Genomic DNA, 16186 nt, shown 5'->3' with positions numbered 1-16186 from the left:
CATATCTTGATGGAAAAATATCTTTTTTACAATCCTGAAGACTTCGTGGATCACTATTTTGTTTGTTTATTAAGAATTACTCATAAGTGGTTCTTAATAAACAAACAAACACTTTTATTTGTGAAATTCTTCATATTTCAATTCAGTTCCAAGAAAAGGTTAAAGAATTATTAATCCCACTTTAAGATCCTTCTTAATAACTCCCTTCATAATACCCTGTTAATGAAGCGTGGATATCTTATCTAATGCGACAGAAAGAAACTAAATATTCGATCTCGGATGTAACCAGTTTATCTCCGATTCCCAAACTTCTCCTGCGATGCAGAAATTCCAAACTCCGTTCAAGCGCTGTTTCTTAACTAAAAGAAATTATTAAGAAAACATAATTACCATGAAATGACCAACATTACCGAAGATACTCAAGTAAAAATCTAAATGAAAAACTTGTTTTTTCAGAACACAATCGGGAAAGATTCTTTACGTGTGTTTGGAGAGGTAGTTAATTTTTAAAGAGGAATCTGGAGATGCATTCCCATTAGATTAAATTCTCAAGCTGTTTAATGATGCACGAGATACTTAATTACCTCCATAGCGTTGTAATCCAGAATACATCTTTTGAAATGGAAACAGAGTTTATATCTGAGTACGGAATGAAAGAAATAGGACGTGGTGTGAATATTACGAAGATGGAATTGAGATTAGAGAAAAGGGTCCTTGGAGACATCCAGCTTCTCTACTGGTTTCAAATTGTTTGCATTGTGGAAGATTATAAAGTTCTATCGGACATTACATCCTGAAAGGTGGTCATTTCTACTTTAAAATGGTGAAGTTAACCTTTTCTGGGTGGCCTGCTGATGTCCTACGAGTTTAGCCCACTCTAAGCGCTATTCTTGACCCGGAACAAATGAAAAGCACTGTTGATAATGCAGCCTCAGAAAGTTTGATGAACGATCATCCGCACCCGCCTGCCAATGCGGAGGGAAGGGGGAGAACATTGCTATAACACTCTCCATTCCGGTACACCACCCCGTAATGTGGCATTAGCGATGTTTCCAACACCATGGCATAATGATCCAGCGTCAAAGTGAGTGACACCTCAGAAGCCTTGCTGTGATGCCTCTTCAAAGAAATATGGGCTTATCCCATCACCGAGACATTATTATACTGCTATTCTCTTGCGCGTCAGTTTCTTTGTTCGGAAGGTAGGGTTATTTGTAAATGTCAAGGAACTTGGGCTCTAGTTAGATGATAATAAAGTTCCCTTAGGCCGATAAACAAATATGTTATTCAAACATATTACAGACAATTCACACATTACGTAACGCAAGGAAACAGGCCAGGTCAAATCCAGGTTGTTTTTAGAGTGGGGGGTTGGCGAATTGTAGGAGTTCCTTAAAGGAATTTCCCGGTTTCTCAACCCAAAACACATGCAAACCAATAAGTGAAGAAATATTCTACTGACCTAATACACGCGGGCTTAACATAAGTGCCAATCAAATGCAATTGACATTTATGACTACGCAAGTTTGATCAAAGGAAGGAATATATCCACAACCTCTTAGATATGCTGAGAAAAATGAACATTAAATTTCCCCGGACTGAGTGTTGTCATAAGAAGAGATTTCTATAAATTAAGGACATGAACTGGGAGCACTTTTCTATCAACAAAAGAAAGCGCAGAATAAACTGAAGATGGTCAAAATTTTCTCCATAAAAGAGTCAATCTGGTGTGACACCATTAAATAAAAGACTTTTATGAAAAAGAATAAAATACACGAAGAAAGATAAAGGCTGTGTAATTTTTATTAACGACAGATAAAAGCTTTCTCCTTCAGTATGTGCCACTAGGTGGGGTGTAGGGGAGAGGAAGAGAGAGAGAGGGCTCTTAAGGAGTATTCCGGCTGAATATTTAAATCAAAATTCTTTCACTATAGCTACTTGCATCTACGCTCTCCTCCAACATGTGTTTAGACAGTAACTGTAAAAACACCCGGTTATAAAAAACACAACTTTAATATTGACCATAATTCCCATGGGTTTTAATGACACAATAACTCTCTGGTGGAAACTTTCTGCAAGTTTTTGGTGCAATATAATCTGGCTGAAACCGTTCCTTGCCAGTTATTATACAGCCTGCCCTCCCCCTTCTTTTGATGGGATCTAGGCCCTTTTCTCATGTCATTTTATTAAATCTATCTGCCATTGAGGGCGCATGCCTTTTATATCCTACTTTCAACTGGTACCGCCAACTACCTGTCATGTGACCTCTGCAATTAAACGTTACTTACCATAGGTGAGATGCCCCAATGCATGTTGAAGGATAGCAGCCACCTTGTGTTAGTACTGTCTTTCTGTGGGCATGGTAATTAGGTAGTTCAATTCTATAAACAAAGTTGAGTCACTCACCAGAGTATCTCACTGGTGGAACCAACTGAAAGTCCAATATTTGAGGTTAGTATGGAAATTTGTTCTGGAGAGTGTAAATATAAAGCCGAGTTTCGAATTGAACCGTCTGAAGGTCCACTATTCGTCCCATGGCGAAATTCCTTGATGGTTGCACATCGACCAAATATCAGTCACCGGCGTTTATACTTCTGAACTTGCTGTTTAATGCCATAAATATGAACGTTGAAATCTAAGTGGCATTTTAAGATACGGTTGTTGTTGGGTTTTTAGGCGCATCAGCAACTTAGCCCATATTTGGGCTAAGTTGCTGATGCTAAGTTCCTAACTCAGCCACGTTGTGAAAAAGGCCAATAAAAATTCCTCGAACTCAGGTCTTTTCAACCCGGTGTGGGGAGAGTGGTAAATAGGAGTTTTGTTCTCTGAGAAAGCTCTTAAACCTTGATACTAACCTAAAGAAATCATTAACAGTCGAAAAAGTCCTTCAGTAAGTCTCTAGAATCCTTGACGAAATACGAACCCTAAAATTTTCCGCTGAGCAGTCACACATCATACAGATTGAGTCAAAGAGCATGCTAAGATAGCTCCTATTCTGCTCACCTATGAGATTACGCTGGGAGAGAATGTGAAAAGCCAATTTTTCAACTTTCAAATAAATATAGCTGCCATATCGTAGATCCAAAAAAGACTAGAGGTTAATGTTATTACAAGAAGACAAATATTTAATTAAACTAATGGTAAATTGTTCAATGTTTCGAAATCCGCCTTTTTTAAACCTCGGTGTTATACCGCATGACTGAATTTTTCTATGAAGTTCTTTAAAATGACGATCATTAATTCGATCATGCAAAAATAATACTCTTTAACGAGATGGGATTCAAAACATTAAGCAATTTTCTACAAATTTAATTATAAACTGATTAATACGAAATACCTGAATGAGAAAAAATTCCAATTTACCAACAAAGGGTAGAGAGATTTGATCTTTACTAAAGCACAACGGGTCATTGAAGAAAAACTATCTTTTTAAGAAATAATCGAAATAAACGCGCAATCGAGTTTTACGAGAATTAAAATTAACAAGAAAACCTTTAATTCGGAATCAGGACGTCAACCATTTAGAGGGCTAATGAAAGCCACCGAGGACACCGTCTTGAAGATGTGGATGTTCTTAGGTATAAAAGACTAAAGTTGCATCCTGTTGAAAAGCACCGCCTTATATGTTGGACAGCACCCTGGTGTGTCTCAGAATATTTCCAATCCACGTTTAAACATGATTAAAATAAGACAGACCATCGCCCACAGATTGAAAACTCCAGATTCCATATTGGCAATCATTATTTATATAAGAAATTCCAAGACAACTGGAGTACACTGATGTGGCAAACTTCCAGACATCGAGGTACATGATATTTATCCCAATGGGAAATGTCAGATTTTTTGTTTTGTTTGTTTTCCATATTCAGACCTTTCGATACTTCTGATCATTTTTATGTCAAGAAAAGATAAAGAATTAAGATTAGAACCAACAACTGCCATCTAGATGGTTTGATGAGAAGTCTAAAGCGCTGAGCCGAAGTAGCTAAAGCCACGAGACGTCCGCGTATCAGATCTTCAAATTGCGCAAAAAAATCATAAAAATGGTTAGCTTTCTCATTTTTTAGAGGATGACTGCATGCGAAGTCCTGGAAAAAAATCCACGCAACTCTCGCTCCATTAATTTGACCATGGCGTGAAAAAACAAAATGAAAAAAGTTACTCCTTTGCCGATCGAATTTTAGAAGTCGCTGATCGGACGATATCTCACACAAATTCAGAAAAATTACTTTAAAAAAGGCAATAAAATTAACTTTTAATAATGCTTAAATCCAATTTTTTCAAAGATCGTTGGGAACCACACAAAGAGTTCACGCTTCGGCTTCTGGCGAGGGAATACTCCATCCCTCGTGTAAGTAAAGGTTTTCGTTGCCCTGTCCAGATTGAACTTACTCAGTCTTGACCTGAATAGCAGGTTCCATCAGTGTTTTAGACTTCTGAGTTGCTGCTGGGTCGACCCCGAGTTGCTACTGCTATATACATATATCAGGCCAGCCTTCTCTGGAAGAATAACCATAGTCTCTTCTTGTATAAATGGCACTGCAAAAGATATTGAAAATTCACGCAGTCTCTATTAGATGTTGAAAAATAATAACTCAACATCATAATAACTAGTAAAAGTAATAATAATAGTGATTCCTCTCTGCGTTTGTCGCTCTACCCTCTATCTACCATCCACACAACATGGCTGGTTCGTTGGTTATTTATTGTTGAGTTTTAGGCGCATCAGGTATTTTAGGGCATTTTGCGCCGTATATAATATGGCTGCAAATTATGTGTTCTGTTGTCGATTTGCTATTTACCAGAAGAAAAGCCATGCTACCTTCACCTGCTAACTCAACCGTGCTCTGAAAAAGATCTATGAAAATTCCTCGCGTAATTAACTGGATTCGAACTGAGGTCTTTTTAACGCGGTGTGGGAAGGATGGCGATTATTCTAATTGTGCTACCCACGAGGGCCACGGAATGACGGAAACGTGATTCATTGTAAAAGGCAACCATTCTCCAGGCGTCAGTTGTCCAATGACGTTGTTCATGCCAAAAGGAGTAGGCATCATTAGCGACTGGTGGCTGTAAGCATGGGTACTTTGACAGGGTGCCTACTCCAGCGGCCCATACAAAGAACTGTTCGTTGGATCATGGAAACACCGCTGGTTGTCTCCTGGTTACCTTAAAGACGGCACTCCGCGAAAAGTCCACATGATTCTCAGATTCTGTAATACTGCCAGCCTTCAACCGGCACCCGTCCATGTCAACCAATTATTTCAACTGGACAACATGCCACATCACAAGATATAAAACCTAGAAGCATAAAAATTTAATTTAATGTATCTAATTGTAAGATTTTGCACCTAAAAGAGAAACCCAACAAATAAATCCGCGTGTATATTCCTTAGTTCATAACCTTCTCAAATTTCAGACAAAGTTGTTGCCTGATTGAGATTAATGAATTTGTTCTCCAGGGCTAATTAGATTTCCTCAGAAATAAATTGTGGTTTTCAGCAGTTCTAGTGCGCCAACTGCGTCATCAGAATCACTGCATTTGTACTATTAATTACTCTGAGCAACTCCACATTCGACATATTTATAATTACAGGCGCTATTTGGTATTGGTACTTATTTTATTTACTACATTAACACGCAAATTATTCTTTAATGTAATTTCTCTCGTTCCATGTTAATGCAATGTTTGTTACAAAATTATTTCAAATGCGCAATGCTTATCTATGAGCCACTCTACGCAATATTTTGTTTGTATACTGATCTATCCATTAAATTAAGAAACATCAATTGCTTTATAAATATGTAGATAGGTCTAGCAAACCTGGAATATTCTTCTCAACTGCGTAATTATTTAGAAATATGATTCATTACACTCACAAATACTTTATCGAAGTTCCTCAAGGAATGTATGCTCAATTAAAACTTCTTTCAACCACACACATTTAAAGATACTTGATACACGAAAGGGATGGAACTTGAAAGTATTCCGAACTTTACAAAAATGTTTGAAAATATCTGTAATTGGCATACAGTTGGAATCAGAACGTCTCCGTCTAGACTTTGTTGAATCCACAGTCTACAACTGTGATTTGTCGCGTAATGTTAAGGCTACTCCACGTCCTTAAAATTCTGAATCAATTTTTAATTAACCTACTATTTATTAAATGATTTTTAGTGAAGGTTGAGAAGACAGAAGATACTTGTTGTAATCGAATTTCAAATTTCTTTAGATTGTAATTCAGGAAACAGAAGTTTAATGGGATAACTGAGAAAGAAGAAAGGTGGTTCTCGAAGTTTGGAATTGGTCAGGAAATGGACGCTTACTGGTTGCAGCACGTGTTCGGACAGATCTCAAAGATAGTGGAGGAATTACAGATGGCAATTTAGAAGGAAAGTACCCATGGAAGTATCTGTAGAAAGGCAGGCAGTAGAAACTGTACGTCAATGAGATAGAGTGGAGAGAGAGAGGTCATTAAATAACCTGACCGCCTTCCTTTGAATAGAAAGTCTAGAAATTGGAGAAAGGTTTGAAGGCCCTTCTCAAGTTCCTGGCGTCATTCACGGAATTCGAACCTTTTCCAGGTTTAGGTGGAACGTGATAATAACAAATAAGACAAGACTGAGTTTTAGAGGGTTAAAGTATTAGCAATAAGCTAATAAGCATTAACAATAAGTTGATCTGAAAGCAATTAAGGCGCATGCTCTCATCGCATCTCGACTGTAAGCTGCATTGTTCTCTGGTTGGTCGGCCTGTTTTTTTCGGGATGAAAATCCGAAGTTTCTAGAATTCAACTGACTACTGCCTATGAAAAAGATATTATCTTTTTATTAAGATGTATCTCTCTCGCTTTTTCTGTGTGATTACTTTAATATAAATGAAATGGGAGTGTTTAATGTAAATTGTACACGATTAAACTCTTGTTTTTGTCTTAATTTTAATCCTTACTAAACGCAAATTCATTTAGGCTTATTTTTAAGAAGTGCTTTTAGAGTATAAAAAGCACTATTTCATTCGGGAACACGTCAAACAATCCCCCAATATCTTTACTATCACAGCATTTTGACTCCATCAGCCGAAAAAAAAGAAAATATACGAACACCCTCTAACGAAAACTTCCTAACAATTCGAGACAGAAATTAGAAATCGTGATTTTAAGAAAACACCTTCGTGAGTCATTTGTGGCTATAACACGAAACCAACCGCCTACATCCACCGCGTGTGTATGTCTGTTGTAGAATGGGTGGATAGCGGGTAACATACTCTGACACCCAGCATGGGTGTGGAGTCCAACAGAACATCTGCGTCGCTTATCAACTGTTTGACGTTTATGTCTGCACAAATCCTGACAGATTTTCATCTCGTGTAATCATTTGTGGTCTATACTTGTAGAAAAGAAAGCCCCATCTGTTGAAAGCAAAGCTCATTCTCGAAGTTCACGTTTTTCTTTATTTGAGCGAAGTTTCTTTTTTCTTTTTTTTCTTTTCAAGCGAGCGGCACTGATCCCAAATGACCTTCACGACCTCGTCGCAGTACTATAATCTTAAATATCCCTATTTAAAAAGAAAGAAAGAAAGCGATGCAAATTTGTGATCCAGGATGCATCAAACGAGAAGCAGTCCAACTACAAGGAATGCATCCACCGATATTACTGTAATGGTAGATGGAATGAAAGTTGCGGTTATGGCAAATACACGCACCAATCAGCAAAGGCCATTAGGGTAATATAAACAGTACTAAAAAGACGCAACTCCTGAATCTTTAAGTGAATATTTTAGGCAAAGACGCAAATATCTAGACTGATTATCATTCATACATTCCAAAGTCTTCGGAAATTTCTCAAGAAACATTTGTCCGCAAGGAGAGAAATTCTCCGATCTAACTACACTCTACGAAGAATTTCAAATCCGCTTATTGCTCCTATTATTCGAAGTTCTAACGATGAGTTATGAACCGACTTTTTCCCCCCTGTTTCTTTCTTTTCATTTATGCTTTGCGTTGCATTAACCTTGGCAGTTCGGCCGGGTAAAACCTCTGTTAGCTGTAATTAATAGCCTTCACTGGCGTTGAAAGGGTCCACAGAAATATAATTATTCCAGCAGGCCTTTCCAGCAACATCATACATTGCATAATTGTACAGGCGTCAAAAGGCTAGGAAGAACAGGCAATTATCCTTGCAGTCAAAAGCTCTCTCTCCTTTTTTTTAGTCATATTAAGTAGTGAAAGGGGTACAGGGATGTACCTCATGATGCGCTGTCTCTTTTATGCGCAACGTATTATTACATGAATCAAGCATAACACCATGCTACCTACCAAAAAAAAATTGCAGAAGACGAAAAAGAAAGACACCCTTCCTTTGTTTTATTTTTTTTTCCACCCTACGTTTTGTCTTAAATGTCTGGAATTAGTTCCTGGGTAGTTAAGGCCATGAGGTGTCAACATATAATGCCTGTGCGTGTATTTCGTAGGGATGAATATTTTGCTGGATGAAAAATCCACCGAATAACTTCACCACGGCGTGAAAAAAAAACACGAGTTGAGTGTTTCCTACACATTGTCGAACTGGTTAAAATCCACAGAAACTGTACTGAATATTAAGATTTACGTTTATTATACTACCAATCTTTTAGTTTGTGTTTCTTTGTGTTCCTGTATCTGTTAGAGGACAATGTACATACTCAACATAGCACTCTTCCAAGTAGCACACAATGATTTTATTCGCTGTCCTTCCACAGCGTATGTAAAAGGCACTGGTTCGAATCCTGTGTCAATAAGAGGATTGTTGTGAATATTTATCACATAGTGACGAAGATAATCGATCTCTGGAAAGGACTCATAGCTCAATTCAGAATTCGTGATCCACACACCGAGTGAAAAAGGCTCTAGTTCGATTCCTGTCAATGACACGAAGAACTTCTAGGGCTTTTTTCACTCCAGGGCTGAGTTAGTCAGTCTCAGCTGTGAACAGCAAGGTTCCTTCCCCACCAACCCTGAAACTCGGGTTTTTCGTCCAACAAAACCACATACAATACATGGATGGACATAATACACAAGTTCTTGAGGGCTTAGGAAAAATAGTAGGAATAGCAAACTACACTTGCGAAAGCTACTGAGAATCCGCATGTTTCAAAGGACCTTTTATTGATACCGTATCAATGCACTATATCTGCATCATATTGTATCATGTCCCCTGACCTTTGAATTTAAGTACACACTGTCCAGTATACTGCGAACACATTTTTAATAACGGGAAGGAGATATTTTCGTCCATTCCACCTTCAACGCAGAGGTTAATTCCAGGGACGATACTTTTGACAGTGCAGTACTACATCCACTATCACGTGGATTGCCAAAGAGATGGAGTAGATGCAATCACCAAAAACATCGATAAAACTGGATTTGGAATCAACTACAAAATCATTCAAGGGAGAATATAATATTTCAGCTTGGCATGGACAAATTTATAGTAATCGAAGAAATTCCGGCGGAGTTAGGTTACCAGTACTTTAGGCAATACAGGAGCATAAGTCAGCTGATTTTTAAAATATCGCAAAGAGCCGCATTCCTACCACAGTAAAGAGTACCTCACTTTGATGTAGATTATCCGCTTCTACTCCAAATAGCATGACAAACTGCATCAATTATCTCGGCCAAATTCGATTCAAACTTATACTGGTAGAAGGAATCCCTCTCTGTAATTTTTTCCATCATCTTCAATTTCCAACTCTCAGTTTACGCATTGCATTCTACTTGTACCTAAATAATCAGAGCCTACCTTCTTTCCTCTTTTATCAGTTACAGTGCTTTCTATCGAATCCGTTCCTTTCTTTTGCGTCTTTATTTTTAACCACCTTCCACTCTTTCCTCCTTTATTTTTACATTTTCCAAAGTCCAGTTTATTTTAAATTGCCCTGTTCCAAGTAAAGATTTCATTAGCATCAAAAAACGACTTTCTTTTTGTATTCCTTAAAGCTTTGAAAACTTTGTAACAGCTAAATGAACATCCTCTGCAGGCTAGAAGGTGATCGTAAACGTTCTGGTATGCTTTTAACGTATTTTATGTCAGCATTTAGTACTCGGATGTTCCCTCAGTTGAAATTAAATTATCTTACACGGCATTTTTCTAGAGAATATTTATTTTTCAGTTTCAGCATTTTATTTTACATTTTCATTGCTTCTATACAAGTGTTCTTTAATCTACGAACAAAATATTTAACCGGCAAACTTATCCCAATGGCTTAAATGATCAAAAAGACAGCGGAGTGCACATTAACAAGAATTCAAATGGAATTTGGAATGCAAGGCATTTTGACGCAATATTACGAAGACGCTTCTACAAGAATTAAAGACCAGGAATATCAATAAGTCTGTCAAAAATAAAAGTGGTTCTGAGTTTGCTGATTTGTAATTACGCTGCTTAGAACGATTATGAGATATCTCGATATACACTGCCCTACCATTAATATCCGGACACCTGCCTATAGACTAAAAAAAAAAAGAGCTTTTATTGTGTTATTTAATATTTTATGCTGAAACCTTTTGCTTTCATGATGGCCTATAATCTTCGCTGCATACTCTCAGCCAGCTTTTTATAAATGTCAAGTGACATGTTCCTCCACTCGGCCTTTAACGCAGCCACCAGTTCGGCCTTGTTCTTTGGGTGATATCGACGTGCACGTACCCAATGCATCCCAAAGATTCTCAAAAGGGTTCAGATCAGCACTCTGAGCTGGCCAATCCAACTTTTCCACATCCATGTCCTCAAACCACTCTGTTACGACCCGAGCAGTATGGAACGGTGCATTGTCTTGCTGATACAGGTATGGACTTTCCCGGAAGTATTACCATAATGGTGGAAGTGCATAATTTGTCCTGGTATTCATGGTTTTGTCGATAACGACTAACGAGCCCAAGCCAAACCATGAAAGGAGTCTCGACCATGACACTGCCTCCACCAAACTTCATCGTTGGGAGGACTCAATCAGGAAGGAACTGTGCCCTTGGCATTCGCCACACCCAGGAAAGACCATCAGACTGGGAACCTCGACTCCTTTGTCCATAGGACTGTGTTTCACAGTCCAGGATTCGTGCTCCTTAACACCATGTTAATCGGCGTCTAGCATTGCTTGAGGTGATCAATTGTGTTGAACTGTGTTCCCACTATTGCAATTGCCTGTTCGACGCGCAGTGTCCTTTCCCTATCCATGGAGTGGTGTCTATTTCATTTCCAGCAGCGCCTGTGCCAATAATAATCTGGTGAGACAGTGTAATTGTTGATATTATATCTGGCGTGATAGATGTCCCTTAATTGTTTAGAGCAGTGTATTTTAGATTTAAAAAACACTAACAAAAAAGGGACTAGCATACAGCGAAAAATGACGGAGTACCCGGTAAAAAAACTAACCTGGAAAAAAAAATCTATAATGAAAATAAAGCGCTCGTATATTCTTAATAAAAATGCCGTCTTTATAAGCGTAACTGACAGTTACTGTGTAAGATCGTGGAGTTCCATCATCTTACCCGTTCATTAAAAACCTTTAGTAGGAAACTTTATACTTCCCTTAAGTTCCCCAAGTTGGTTTTCACCAGCGGAGCATTCTGTATCTCCACGCATTTAACACCGAGCTGCGGAGCTGTGGGAAATTTTTTTATAGCGGCAGATGTGATTGATTGGAAGTCTTGGCACAATCAGATGGCGCTGATCTTCCTAGAGGTAAAAGAAAGAGTCAACCGGCAGTCATGGAAAGCATGAGTACCAAGAAAACATTAAGTGCGCTCAGGTGTAGTTAATTTTTTTCCCCTTGAAATAAACGTGCTCGCAGATTTCCGATGGATATCCTATAAATCAACCACTATTCACAAACACGATGGATAAACCAAGGTCCAAAAATCAGTTCTTCAATGGATGGAATATTTATTGTAAATTAGGTATGGCACTATGAGATTCGACGTATGAACTAAATCTAGTACTGGTTTGGGACCTATGAGATTATTGAACATAAGCAGCCCTGAAACTGTGTTTCTGCCATTACTAACCGAACGAACTACTTGTGAAAAATGTCTATCTGCGCTTTTTTATCAGTCAAAGACAGCGCATAACCTTAACAGTGCATTAAGTTTGTTTTATTACAGACTTCTCCATTGACAGGAGATTCCATCTGTGTGATTAATAAATATATTTAATATATCTACCCATTTCTTTTTTATGGATATTTTGTATTCTGATCCAAAAATATTCTTTATAACCACTCGTGAATGCTGCATTCGCTGGATGTGCCAATTTCATCTTTCGCATTTGAAAATTAATGATGATTCCCGCATCTTTTCTTGGCTCTCCAGCATACATTAAGAGAGCTAAGATGCAAACCTTTTCTAAAGCTTCTAAGTAGGCCAACAATACATATGATGAAGTACTTTAGCTTCATAATCCCCTACTCAAAGGATTAGGCCGAATCTCAAGGCTGTTTTCAAAAGTAAAAATGTTCCTTTATTCTTTCAAGAACTCAGATTTATGCCTTAAAGTAAAATAAAAAAAAAAAAAAAACGAAAGATGGCTATGAATTCCCAGACAATCTCTTTAAATTATTCTTCGATGTGCAAAAACTAACAACTGTCTTTGCTAGCAATGTACAGATTAGAAATATCTCTTAGAAAGAGAGTAAAAGAGTTTGGACTAAGAACTGCCGCTTCACCCTGGTAAATCTTTTCAAGAATAATGCATCTGCGAAGACAAAGGAGTTGTATTATCTCTCATACGAAACCCAAACCAGGAAGTACTTGGACTGACATGTCTAGTAGAACCTTCGACGAGTTATTTGTTTGCGCATGCGTCGAGGTCACAAGCAGAGTATGTTTTCATCAATATCTTTCCTGCTTTTGTTTTTGGAGACACACTTGAAACTTTGTGTGTACGCGCAAGAGAGAGAAAGAGAGACTGCAATCAAATAAGGTTTAGTGAATGCCTAGTCCAGAACTCCATTAATGGAAGTGTCTCGTTCTTTGGATACACGCTAAAGGTAGATTAGAACTATCGATTTTACACTAACGATTTTAATAAGACCACGTGCAGTTTCTGTACTTTCCACTAATCTGATTAGACTATGAAATAAGACGAAACAGTAGTTTATTGGCAAATACAATACTGAGGCAACTCGCTATGAAGTTCGTACATGTGAGAATCAAAATACTCTACTTCAGACTTCTTTAAACTTCAACTTAATCGTTTCCTCGTGAAATATTTTGTAACATTTTTAAAAATTAAACGTTTGCTCCAAATATTTAATAAATGTAATATTTATTTCTTAAAGAAAAAAAACACATTCTGGAGAAATTAAATCATCGTTGATTTAATATTACAGAAGTCTTTTTCGAAGAACTTTTTTTTTAATGAATATTTTATTTTGCTTTTGAGGTTTAATATGATACTAGAAATAAAATTCATGCTGGATGTAAATACATTACGAATTGGGCTAATAGAAAACTCTATCTCAAATTAAAAACGGTATAGAAGAAAATCCTACAAACGATAATGGCAGAATTACTTTCCTTTATTAAAATGTACACATCCTAACAGATTAATAGGAACCGATGACGTCATCTTACACGACAAAATGAGCAAAAATGAGCGCATGCGCGTAAGATCCACTTCAGTTTCTCAACCACATGAATATATATTTTTCTTTTTCTCCTCTCCTTTTATCTTCTAGCCAATTCCGCCAGTCACCACGACCGCCAAGGGCCGTACTTTAGTGTCGAGCCCCCCAGCCGTGTGGACTTCCTAAATACTTCCGGAGCGGTCATCCTTTGTTCCGCGAGAGGCAATCCTTCACCCGTCATTTCTTGGATAAAAAAGGACGGGAGCCCCGTAACGGATATCTCGGGTCTGCGGCACGTGAGACCCGATGGCTCGCTCGTGTTCCCGCCGTTTCGAGCCGAGGAATACAGACAGGATGTCCACTCCTCGGTGTACAGGTGTACAGCTACTAATGTGATGGGCAGTATAGCGAGCCGGGAGGTCCATCTGAGAGCAGGTAAGATGCTTAAGAATTCTTTAAATAAATGCCTTTCAATAAAGATCAATATTTATTTATTTATCAATAGAAATTTTCTACTCAATTCAAACCCTAAAATCGTTCTACCTATTAATCGATTTTATCTTCAAAGTTTGCTTTTTATATTTATGTTTTTCACAGCAAAGTTTCTCTCAATCATGAATCTCAAAACAATATCAAATATTTAACAATAGGTGCGGCCATTTTTTTTTATCTCTAATTAAAATGAAAGAAGAAGTGGAACCAGAGATGAGCGCAAAAATATTTATTCAGTTAAGCTCGTTTTTGTTTGTTTTCCTTCTAGTTTATGAAAAATACCTTCTTTAATATTATTAGCGTAATTATGTTGTAGAAAAGGTTTATTATACGAGTACTATTATACAAAGATCAGTATTTTTCATTAGGTAATGGAGTAGCAGGTGCATTTTCTCCCAAAGAGACGTTTGCTGGCTTCCTACCAAGCATCTGCTAAAGAAAAAGAATCAAAATTGTTCCAGTGAAACTTTGTTACAGAGCCCATTATTAAGTAATTAATATCGGCTATTAATTAATAACTAATTAATCGCTAGAGATTAATAATTTCAAGTGATGATTGATAAGAAGGAATAACCATCTGTGTCTAATTATGTCCCTTAAAATCTCCCAAAATAAAATGAACAAATTACGTTGAAGTTTAATTAAATTTTATGGGATTAGATTTAGATTTTAAAGTCTGTATCAAAGGACAAATTATCAAACACCAAGCCCAGAGAGCGAAAAAGAAAGATAGTATCATAAATTGATATTTTGAAACATTCCTTTGGAAGGATTTGCTAAGCTTCTAACATAACTAGAAGCTAAGGTTTTATTCTTAGATGGTAAATGCATCTTGAAGATGGTTAACCATCTTGCAGGTGTTGCTCACCTTCTAAATTACGAATCAAATTATATACCTGCTTCTAGTTTACCCAGAGAGAAACAGCCTTTGATTAACAGTGGTAATTCAGCCTCACGTGTTTATTTAATGGAAAACGTGGCCATATTTTATCCTGGACTTTGTAAGCGCTATTTTTATATCGGTGGTTTACCCAATTCCAGAACAGCTGGTAGTTATACTGATCTTTATATAAAAGCAGCTACCATTACTGAAAAGTAATTGCCACGGATCAAATAAAATATATTAAAAGAGTCTGTTATAAGCGGTAACTTGAATTTGCGAGTATTTCTTATTCAGGTGATCATTATAGAAAGGTGAAATTGCATGCATGAGCCACCTAGCAAAGACAAAATAAAAAAAAATGGATAATAAATTTAAACCCTGACAGTGTAACTATATTTTCAGCCAAGATAACCATTAGTGTCAAAGCCAAAAATATACTTCGGGGCACATTATGTTTAAAAATGTATTAGGATAGTCACTTTAGATTATTAATGTCATCAAAGTCTACCTTTCATCCCACTTTTTTTGAAACAGCGATAGATAAGTCGCCAAATATGCAGAAAAGTGGGGAGAAGTGGGTTAGTGGTCACGGGTGGGAGTTAGATGGGTTCTCAGTTAATTCGTGTGTATAAAATTGATGTCAGAGCAAGATACCCACAATGTAGTTTATGTATATTTATTACTCTTTTTGTATGAGGTGTATACAACCCCAGTTGCCTTCCACGTCACAAATACGAAGTCCCCACTTTTTCCTTTTCTTTCTCTCTTCCCACCGCACTTTTAAAAATTAATTTCCATGTAAAAATCAATAATAAAAATGTTTCATTTGCTTTTGGGGGAGAAAACAGACACGAGAGCGTTACGTTACCCCTGAGGAATGAATTTCTATTTCTGGTCTATTCGCTTTCTGTTGCTGTCAAAGTGTGGATTAGCGCTCATCTGTCTAGCAAGCTATTAAGGTCCTTGTATAGTTGGTACGTGTTTGTCTGGAAGATCCTTGAAGTGACTATGGTACAAAATAAAAAGACTTAAGTCTCACTCCTCACAGTTCGAGTAATCTTAAAACTCTTTCTTAAGTCTCTCAGTCCACTGCAAATGAATGGTGAAAAGTACAAAGCCCGGGCAGGAAGGAGGGAATGAAAGAGAACAGTGCTTTTCGAGAGAGGGGAGGCAAAAACTGTGGAGTGTTCAAAGAGAAAAATTTGGAGCAAAGTC

At 37.4% G+C, this 16186-nt stretch overlaps 1 protein-coding gene across 1 annotated transcript in view; it reads left to right on the top strand.

Annotated features, from left to right (window-relative positions):
- LOC150084394 (cell adhesion molecule Dscam1-like) overlaps positions 1 to 16186 on the top strand; it is a 687198-nt gene that overhangs the window by 16283 nt on the left and 654729 nt on the right. Inside the window, 1 exon segment of the mRNA XM_090376030.1 lies at positions 13708 to 14031. Coding sequence (XP_090232156.1) covers positions 13708 to 14031 — 324 coding nt within the window.

The sequence above is a fragment of the Mastigoproctus giganteus genome, chromosome 6, assembly GCF_048544385.1.
Source record: "Mastigoproctus giganteus isolate SK-2022 chromosome 6, ASM4854438v1, whole genome shotgun sequence".
Lineage (NCBI taxonomy): Eukaryota > Metazoa > Arthropoda > Arachnida > Uropygi > Thelyphonidae > Mastigoproctus > Mastigoproctus giganteus.
This window is presented reverse-complemented; position numbering and strand designations above follow the sequence as displayed.